Here is a 10,167-nt window from a genome sequence, read left to right as displayed (position 1 = left end):
TCCCCCCCCCCCCCCCCCCCCCCCCCCCCCCCCCCCCCCCCCCACCCCCCCCCCCCCCCCCCAGCTTTTAACCGCATGCTTTCTCTTCAAATTCTGACCAACAAATCCTAAAGAATCTTTTTCCTTTGTTTCAGCCACTTTCAGCCCTATGAGATGTGCCATTACCTGGTCAATATTATGGACCTCTCATCAAGGCGTGACTTTAAAATATTTAGCTGTTGTAATCTAAAAGCTAGACTGCTAGAATGGCGTCAGTTTTTATTTCACAACTTCGCTAACCAAAGCATAGGATCATCATAGGCTTTAGCCAGTGCCAAAGAAATGGCCATCACATAGAATTTAAAATACCGGTGAAACAACACTGTTGCAAAAAAGTTTTAGCAAAATAGCTGATTCCAAAATGCAATATATGAAGAAGTCTGCAATTGAAAAACACAACATTAAATACATATTGTATTTTGGAGGATTTAATTTCATGACAGGATAAATTATCGCACTTCAAAACCGCAACATCCATGATTGTCATGATTAGGCTATTTCACCAATTCTTCTTCAAAATATACTATTCTACCAATATTTTATTTTACTTTGCTAATTTAAAAAAATCCAAAGAAATCACAATGAAAGTAAGACTAAAAACCGTTCCATCATGCAGCAGAATTCATGTCAGCCCCAAAAATGGCTGGCTCATAAGTATTGAAATGACAGCAAAAATGTTGAGATCCATGGCCTTGTAAAAGTTTTTTACCAACTGCTTGACAGCTAGCCCATAATTACCGAGTCCCTCCTGTAGTCAATATTAGGTTTAATAGGTGTAAGCACCACATGCTCCAAAATTCTTCAGTTCCTCTAACTTAATTTTGAGACACAAAAACATGTTAGAGTTGCAAGGGTGAAGTAGCCATCACCAACTATCACTATCAACAGAATCAAAAACTAAATTTATTAATAAGTTCCATCACATATATTAGTTTTTCCCTGTACTGAATAAATAAGGAAATAATGCATGTCTGTACAACAAATCAATACTCCAAAAATGTTATGTGCAAAAACAATAAATTGATTTGGAGTTTCTAAGAGGAGAAACTCATCTGCAGCAGAGAGAGATCTACAAGAATGCACAGGTCATTAATTCATCTTCGTAGAGTAGGGAGAAAATCCAACATAGAATGATCATCACAATCACATCGTGCAGCTTTTATCAATGCCTAGATTCACAGCCTGGAACAACATAATAATTGCATTAATGATTTGAAAGCAAAAAAATGGTCCTCCAATCAATTCTTAAACCAAACAGAAAATTAACCGATTCTCAGTGTCAATTGGTGATGTAGAGATGATAGAACTCAACATGCCTTAGTAATTCATTGCTACAGAAAAAAAAAATGCTTGCAAGTGATATTATTGGACAGTGAACTTCATTTGTGAAGTGGTTATTACAGGTGACACTTCTCCCAACAGATCCCACCACTGGGAAAATAGTAAACAAGTAGGGAGTTTCTACAGGAGACCCACTATGAAAAAAGCCCATTAAAGATTATCTATGCCCAGCTAGAGGCTCACTTTTTAAGTCATCGGCAGACTGGATACATTATTTTGGGTAGTGAAGAAAATTCACACTTCTCTTCAAGCTTATCCCCCACCTCCCTTGTCCCAAAAACACATCCACCCACCTCCACACTGATATATAACTGATAGTCCATTTAATTTAGCGAACCACACTCTGCTTATATTGCCAAGTACACCACCGGAACTGTAATCTACTGGATTCAAGATTACTGCTCAGGTTAAGACAAGGACTCACTAATCACAGATATGAAATGTGTTATAATTATATCAGTTATTACAAAAATGGCAGAGGCATTTTTAACATGAGATTTTCTGAGACACTCTAGCACAAAGTTGACAGCTTCATACATAGGTGAACTTCAGCTTTCAGTTCTTTTTATTTATAAAGAAAACATTGTCTGGAAACAAATTATGGTAGCATGAAGCAAATGAAATAGCATTAATGAGCAAACAAGTCAAATGTTTAATCCATTTACAAAGCTATAATCATATTCCAGGTTTTGATTCAAAGCAGATACAAGAATAAAAGAATGTGGGTATAAATGTATGCTACATCGTAAAAACACCTCTGAATTATAGGTTGTTATGAATAACACCACCTTATTATTATTATTATTTAAGAGGCCAAGCTATAAGATGTTTACCCCTTCTATAGATTCCATCCAATTTTGCCATCAAAAGTCACATGCAGCATGTTTTTCCAAACAATCACAAAGAAGTCATAAAAAACAATAGAGGGTTGATTCTTGATGATAATTCATCATACTGTAAGACACAGTTTTATCATAATATTGGTCGAGGTTGATTCATTAAGGATTTTTTAAAGATATTTTGAGATTTTATAAGAAAACATGTGCAACCCGAGTTATTCAACGGAAAAAAATGGGTAGGAGTGTCGGTCAAGACAGCCAACAATTCAGAGAATAAAATCAGCAAAAACAAAAAAATGATAATTCAAGAGTGTCAACCAAAAAGAGCTGTGTGAAATACCAATTAACCGATAAATGTATGTATATATGTGTTAATAGTGTTCATAGGTATATCTCCAAACCTTTTACTTTTTTCCTTTTGCCACTGGGAAATGTGCACATAGGCAACCCTTCCCGGTTGCTTGTCCTGAAATCCAGACTTCATCCTCTAATAGCACTTGGAACCAAGGGATATACCATTGTGCCTTAATGAAATGCATAAAACATTGTCTTGTTTTCCAGCTAGCTCACATATCAACTTCCCATCTCTAAGCTAGATTCACACGATACACACTTCAGGTATTACATGTAACATTCTAAGCTATTATAGATCCCAACATTAGTTCATTAAACAGACAAAGATGCCAAGGAAAAATGGTAAAGTGGTTGATAAGTGATGGAAGCACTATAAAATATTCAACACTAAGTGATCAGTGATTAGAAACATACAATTGAAGATAAACCGTGCCAATGTTCACTGCTGCTGGTCTGCACCCAATCTCATCAGAACACCAAACAAATCTTTCAAGCAGCAGTTTATGAACAAACCCAGCTCTTCCAAACGCATCAAACTACAAGAAAAAAAAACGAATTGCTAAATTCTCTGTTGCTAGAAGATAAAACAAAACAGCTAAATAAAATTTCCACATTCCAGTTTTGAAAGGAAAATTAGTAGATTAAGAAATCATTCCAGGTGAAGGGACAAAAAGGAGAGAAGCTAAATCAAACCAATTTAGTTGAATGAAATATATATGCATTGAAAATAAATAACATACCTATATTCTGATCCTGTCAGCCATAAAAGGTGAGAGACAACTCTAAAATACAGCCTACAAAATATTGAACATAAACTATAAGAGATAGGAAGGCAATGAACAAAATTCATGTCTTGTCACAATAAATAATAAAAATGACACTCACCACAATTGGCATCTCAGAATACTTCCTAATTCAATGATCCACGACACCTGAACAAAAATTTTTTGTTGAATTTGATGCAGGATCAAACAAAAACAGTGCAAACAAGATAACAAAAGATAAAATTCATCCACAGCCACTTACTTCCTAGAACCACAGTTGCAAGGTATCTTTTTATCCTCCAGAGGAAATTTGTAATTGTAAGTAATTTCTTCACCAGCAGCTATATAACGTTTTGCATAAATGAAAATTTTTTTATGACCTTCAACACTTATAACCTTGGTGTAGCAGTTCGGCTATAAAAGAAAGTCAATTCAATTATAAGAACCAAGAAATAACATCAATTTCAGTAAATGGAATCATTTGCATGATAATCTATGTACCTACCTCGCAAGAATGGTTTATAAATCTTGCAATCCCACCACGTTTTGTGGCATCAACCTACACAATTTAGGAAGGGCATACAAATGTAACATGCTTGCGCTCACAGCTTATAACAAACATCATAAAATAAAATGCAATGGTGATAAACGCAGGTCAGTTGCCCTCCAATCCCAATATCAACTTTGTGGTTTGCATACAAGTATATAATTCAATAGAAGGACCACATACCAGAAATAAATTGAAGCACAATTTTGCTACAGTAAAATAACACCAAAACATGCCTTGCAAAGAGACCATCCAACACCAATCAGGATTTCAAATTTGCAATCAACAGTGGAGATTAAAAAATAAGGAAGGAAATGGTGAAAAGGTTCTGGGCATCCATATGTACAGAGTTGAGACACCAGAAAAACAAACCCACCCTAAACACAAGCCCAGACAGCAGTCCATGTATATGAGCACTGATGGGGAGAAAAACAAAGCTAAAGGAAAACTCTGGGGTTGAGCAGATTAGGGATAAGGGGAAAGAGGGCCTTAAACAAAATAATGAACTTGAAATTTGGTAGCAAAAAATGCAGACATGACATAACATTGATCTACTCACCACATAACCATCATCAAGTCTAAAGAGATAACTGCTGCCAATTCCCATCTTCTCATAAAGTCTTTCACGTATATCAGATATCTGTGTAAAGTATAAACACAATAAAAGGGCATCAATGAAATGAGAAAAAAATAGCAAAAGAGAATGAATAATTAAAAGCTTGTAGCAATGGGGGAAAGGTTTAGGAATTACAGCTATATAATGTAACACACTGCAACCAGCATATAAACTTACTTGTGGACGAATCAGTTCACCGACATATTCAATAACAAAGTCCTCAGCCTCAATTGATTCTAGAGCAACAAGACCCCAGTCATGTATCTTGCTTCGCTGGAAACATAAACGCTTTTTTCTTGCCTAAAAAGAAATGTGCAATAATTATTATTTGACGAAACATAAAATTAGCAGTTCCTAGACAAGCTTCATTTTTCAATCACCTTCAACTGTGTTGCTTTCAAAAGGTCAACACCTTCTGCAGCAGCAAGAAGATTGCGAAGCTTCACCCTGTTAGTCCTCGCAGAAAGGACCTTGCCATTTGACAGCTGAGATGCATATGCCTCTGAACCTGAATACTTGGCATGAATGCACCGCACTCCCCTAACACGAGCTCTTTCAGCAGGACTAGCTTTAACTGACCATGCATGCCATTCCCAACCATTAATTGAAGACCGTGCACAACCATCAGATCTAGGGCAGGGAATTAACATCCTGGATTTACTTGACTTTGTCTTCCGTGCTGTAAACTGTCCAGTTGCTGTTTGCTTATTAGCACCATTTTCTACTTGAAGAATCTTCATAGGATGTGACACAGATCCACCATTTACTGTGCTTTTCCTTTTCAACTTCGAAACCTTGGTTGCTGTACATAAGAAAACATGATCAGACTTTGTCTTCCGTGCCATAACCTGTCCAGTTGCTGCGTGCTTGTTAGCACCAATTTCTACTTTAAGAATCTTCATTGGGTGTGACACAGATCCACCATCTACTGTGCTTTTCCTTTTTGAATTTGACACCTTTGTTGCTGTACACAAGAAAACACAATCAACAAGAAATAAAGAAATAAAAGGTTTTATGCTCACCAAAACAACATCACATCATTTCTTACAGTTTAAAGGCTTCTTAGAACATTCAGTAGTCCCTGATTTCTTAATTCCAGCATCAAGGCCATTGCAATCAATAAGCCCGACCATATCCCTAGAAGTCTTTATGGAATCTTTGGCATCTTTATCATCTGGATATTAAAGAGTAAATAGGTAATGGAAAAATTACATGACTTCATGGTTATAACATTTACAAAGAAATAGAAAATTATAAGTAAAAAAGCAATACCATTAACTGCTCGTGCAGTCTTCATTACTTTCCGACGACTAATATTTTTGGGCAATGATTGATCCTTTTTTAAGGTGCTTTTGACAGTGGCTTTCAAAGGCCTAGCATTAACAGATGATTCAGCAATAGTGGCTTTCAAAGGCCTAGCATTAACAGATGATTCAGCATTAGTGGCTTTCAAAGACTTAGCATCAACAGATGAAGCCTGGCCCTTCTTCTTAGGAGTCTTTACATGTTGAATCACTACATTCTCAGAAACATCGCTAAGAACATCCTGCTTTCTTGACTTCTCTACAGGCTGTTTCAGTGATCCAGAATCAACTGTAGTAGTAGAATGAGAAGATGAGCCCAACTTCTTTCCCGCCAACTTTCTCTTCCGATGATATGTGTATTTACCTGAAACCAATGACAGTACTGAAGAGTCTGGGCTGTGAAATTTGTTCGACCCCTCTGTGAATTTGAATGCTCCTTCCTAAAATTTTTACAACAGAATTAAGCATTAATTCAAACATTAAAATGCAACCAACAACTATGTGTAGATGTAAAACTGAATTATTCACCTAATGAAAGAAAAGTTAAAATTAATAAATCCATACCTCATGGATACCAGGTTCGGTATGCTTTTCTGAAGAACAGCATAATCTAGGAGATCGATGAAGAATTTCATCAACAAAGATTGATTTCCAAACACTAAGCACGTCATCATGCAGCTTCTGCATGCACATGGCAATGGTGACACAGGCTCCAACCTTGGGAGTTAATTCAAGTGATTTTGAAGATCGGAATTTATTTATTGCGGAAGGGAATAGAGCAGTATCTTTGACTCCAGGTGGTGGTGGCCCGTCAATGTTTTCATCATCAATTGCATTGACAACAGATGGATGTAATCTTTCAAAAGCAATTGCCAGAAAATTGGATATTTCATTCTCAGATTGAAATGGAAAAAAAGATTTTTGCACTTGTAGTGAGCTTTGAGGGTTGCTGGAAAACCTTATCTCAGCAGGAATTTGGTTTGAATCAATCATCTGCTCATCTTTCATTTCTATAGAACCATACTCACTTGCCTGGATGGATGGAATAGAAAAGTCAACAATTTCCTGCAGCAGAAGAAAAGAGCATCACCAATAGAGATAAAGCTCCAAATTGACAGCCACAGTCAACTTCCTTTTATTTTCTTTAGCAGCAATGGGAAAAGGTAAAGAAAGCACAATAATCTTACAATTACCTCATTTAATCTCTTATCCTCTGAAAAATCAACTAATTTCTTCACTTTCTCTTTCACAAGCATTTCAACATACTCTAACAAAGACACCTTTGTGGACTTATGCAGCTCATATGCTACGCTTTCTAAGATGCATTTCATGTCATCATCTGGACAATCTTTAAATGATAGGCTATTCTGTTCGCAAGGCTCCTGCCCCACATGTGCACATGAAGATGTAATGGATGATGGCACAGTATGATCTGATTTAGTTTTGTGAAGCTCAAAACCAGGAGGGCAGTCGACACTGCTAGCAGGAGATTCTTGGCCAGAAAAACACTGTAAAACCATTTAAAACTCTAATTCAGCAATTTTCTGTACATGGAACAAGGAAAAAAGAACTCTGAATAAACTCCCTACATACAGTTTCACTGGGTAATTCTTCAATCTTCATGCACAAATATGGATGATGGAACCAAAGTTTGCTCTTTCTCCAGGAAATTGTATACTCTGCTATGGTATCATAAAAGACAGCATTCCACATAACCTCCATGCAATAATCAGAAAGACATCTACAAATAACAGCGTAAGACCCCCAGAAATCATCAGCATTTCCAACACATTTTGTACTTCTGGGTAATTGCATGGACAGCTCATCAGCACATGTCTGATCAGAGATATAATTGCAGGAAGCAGCATCACACTCAGGAGTAGAAAAAATCATCCTCTCACTGGCAGATTGAGACTAAAAAAAATATGAAGATGTTAGTGAGATTAAGGTATGAAGAGGCACGAAGAAATTCAAGCATGTGTAAAATCCCTAGAATTTCTAAGCAATACCATTTTACCATCCACAGAACAAGTTTTGGCAGCCTGATTATCAAGCATAATATATCTCTCTGCTCTCTTTGTGCGAACAAACTCTGAAATGACATTGCAAATTATCTCATCTAATGCAAATCTACGAGCAGCTTTCAATATTCCAGAGTGCAATTGACAGGAAACTTCTTCAGAAATTACAGATATGAAACTCTGAGATGAGCCAGTTTCAGTGTTGGCATCGGTCATGGAGAAAGATTCAGGTTTATCCAATCTCCAAGCATTCATAATAGATAGCAGAGGAAGGGGTCTAAACTTATTCTGAGCATGATATATCTGCCAAATGAGATGCATGGTGAAGGTTAAAATACAAGTAAAACTATGTTATGTGGTGAGAAGCACAGTTCAACAGTCTGAGACAACTGCTTACCGTTAATGAATCTTTAAGATACCCGTACTGATACCAAGAATAAAGCTCCAGAAGAGAATGTGGCCCACGCTTCCTCCCATCATCATCCTTGAATAACCAACAGGAATCTTCACCTGACTGGAAAAAAAAAAGAACAGAGGCATTTTCAGATGTGGAAGTGAGCTGAATAAGAACAGGGAGGGAAAGATATAGGAGAGACGTATGACCCCACAACCATCTGGAAAAAATAAAAGCATTGCAGTACCACAAGTGAAATTGGTGTGGCATAGTCGGCTGCTTCAGAGTTGGAGATTGGTTCGTTGGAGCTGTAAGTATGGTTATGAACACGGGAATCAGATATGGATTCTATATCTGGATGAGCAGAGACAGGAGCAGCATACTGAACGCCTTCTTGCCTATGTGCTGCCAAATCTGTAGAGTGATTTGCAGGCATAGTTGTGCCTGAAGTACCCAAACAAAGATATATAAAACCAGTGGAAACATGATCAGGAAACTGCTTGAAGTAGTTGAGAGGCACGGGATTGATCAATATCCCATTTGCAATGGGATACACAGGAAGATCCTCAGGGAGGAAACCAGTAGATAATCCCTCGTAAAGCTGTTGCTGGATGTAAGGACCACACATTTGTCCATTTTCATTAAGGTACATCCATCCACTAACAAAAGCAGGTGGTGAGTGGCCAGAACAATTCTCTCCCCCGTATGAAGCCCCGCCAGTATTCGGCATACCTTCACTATTTCCATTGGACTTGCAACTCATCTCTGGTATGGAACTAGAACTAAATATTTTCATCATCAATGAAGCAGCAACAAGGCAGAGAGGTTGGAGCGGCATTAAGTAGCGTAGACAGGGTTAGATAAAGAAAAATCAAGAAAGAGAAAAAAAGAAAGAGATTGGAAGAGGTAGGGGAGAATTGTAATACCCATCGAATGAGCATTCTTCTGCGCTACTCATCACCATGAATGTGTCGTCATCACAGTTACCAGTGGAGATATATGCATCTTGTTGTTCTTGGTGCTGAAAATCTGAAATCTTCAACCTCTTTCTAGAGGAGAAAGAAAAATAATCATCTTCTTCCTGAAAGCAGGGTGTTGAGGAGACCATGTTCTCCGTTGACCTCCCCTCGCCTGGATTAGGAAAAAAAACTAATCAGTTTAGACAATACAAATTGATCCCAAAAAAAGAACGAAAACGGATCGATGATCAGCGATCCAGCGTGCAATTAAAAATTAATTAGGGTTTAAAACTGAAATTGTACACGGAGAACGACCGAAAGAACACGAAAAGTATTGTGTGCTCTGACGATCGTAATTCTTGATCTTCGTGAAAAACAAAATCATCTCCTAACGTAATCTAATAATGACCGAAAGAATCGTCGACACACGAAAGATAAAAAATCTAATTAAGCTTAAGCCGGCGGGAGGTTTACCTGGCGGTGCTGCCGTGGCTCCAAGGCGATTAGGGTTAAGCGACCGGGTGATAAAGAGGATCTTCTCAATCACACACGCCGGCTTTAGGCTCTAGCAACAGCAGCCAGCCTTTTATTTATTTATTTTTTCTTTATTACTGTTATTATCACAGACTTTGCATCAGTCCAGCTCCAACTTCCGTATTTATATTTCTTTATTGGCGTCGTCAAGCCATGGTTTTTTATTTTTTATTTTTTATTTTTTCTCTTTTCTTTAAGAATTACTAGTTTGATAGCCCTCGAGGACATTGCAGTCCCCTGAAATTTTATTTTAATTATTTTATTTAAAAATAAATAAATTTTAAAATATTAAAAAATAAAATAAAATAATACAAGAAATTGAGAAGATTCGGTCAAGGCAAGTTCAGACACGCATGCTATGCTAACTAAAAAAATTTTATAGCTATACATATGTGTGTGTTTGTTTTAACATATTTATATAATTTTAAAAATTTAAATATATATATTTATGTAAT

The 10,167-nt window shown here is 37.1% G+C and overlaps 1 protein-coding gene across 6 annotated transcripts in view; it reads right to left on the bottom strand.

The window, feature by feature from the left end:
• Window positions 1-9,881, bottom strand: part of LOC105132771 (uncharacterized) — an 11,018-nt gene extending 1,137 nt beyond the window's left edge. For 4 of the 6 annotated variants that reach the window (XM_011036445.1, XM_011036446.1, XM_011036447.1 and 1 more), the window contains exons 1-19: window positions 9,653-9,881; window positions 9,146-9,350; window positions 8,467-9,001; window positions 8,223-8,339; window positions 7,814-8,128; window positions 7,398-7,718; window positions 6,998-7,312; window positions 6,369-6,869; window positions 5,773-6,244; window positions 5,549-5,674; window positions 4,881-5,464; window positions 4,678-4,800; window positions 4,444-4,524; window positions 3,843-3,896; window positions 3,600-3,751; window positions 3,459-3,505; window positions 3,314-3,367; window positions 2,988-3,109; window positions 749-1,221 (exon numbers count right to left, since the gene is read on the bottom strand). In XM_011036445.1, the coding sequence (XP_011034747.1) occupies window positions 3,484-3,505; window positions 3,600-3,751; window positions 3,843-3,896; window positions 4,444-4,524; window positions 4,678-4,800; window positions 4,881-5,464; window positions 5,549-5,674; window positions 5,773-6,244; window positions 6,369-6,869; window positions 6,998-7,312; window positions 7,398-7,718; window positions 7,814-8,128; window positions 8,223-8,339; window positions 8,467-9,001; window positions 9,146-9,327 (3,900 nt within the window). In that variant the 5' untranslated portion in view covers window positions 9,328-9,350; window positions 9,653-9,881 and the 3' untranslated portion in view covers window positions 749-1,221; window positions 2,988-3,109; window positions 3,314-3,367; window positions 3,459-3,483. The remainder of the gene's footprint in view (window positions 1-748; window positions 1,222-2,987; window positions 3,110-3,313; window positions 3,368-3,458; window positions 3,506-3,599; window positions 3,752-3,842; window positions 3,897-4,443; window positions 4,525-4,677; window positions 4,801-4,880; window positions 5,465-5,548; window positions 5,675-5,772; window positions 6,245-6,368; window positions 6,870-6,997; window positions 7,313-7,397; window positions 7,719-7,813; window positions 8,129-8,222; window positions 8,340-8,466; window positions 9,002-9,145; window positions 9,351-9,652) is intronic. The other 2 variants (XM_011036450.1, XM_011036449.1) reach the window with 2 other exon arrangements.
• Window positions 9,882-10,167: the final 286 nt, after the last annotated feature.

Source organism: Populus euphratica, unplaced genomic scaffold (assembly GCF_000495115.2).
Source record: "Populus euphratica unplaced genomic scaffold, PopEup_1.0 scaffold68.1, whole genome shotgun sequence".
Lineage (NCBI taxonomy): Eukaryota > Viridiplantae > Streptophyta > Magnoliopsida > Malpighiales > Salicaceae > Populus > Populus euphratica.
Note: the sequence above shows the minus strand (reverse complement) of the source record. Positions and strands in the feature narration are given on the sequence as shown.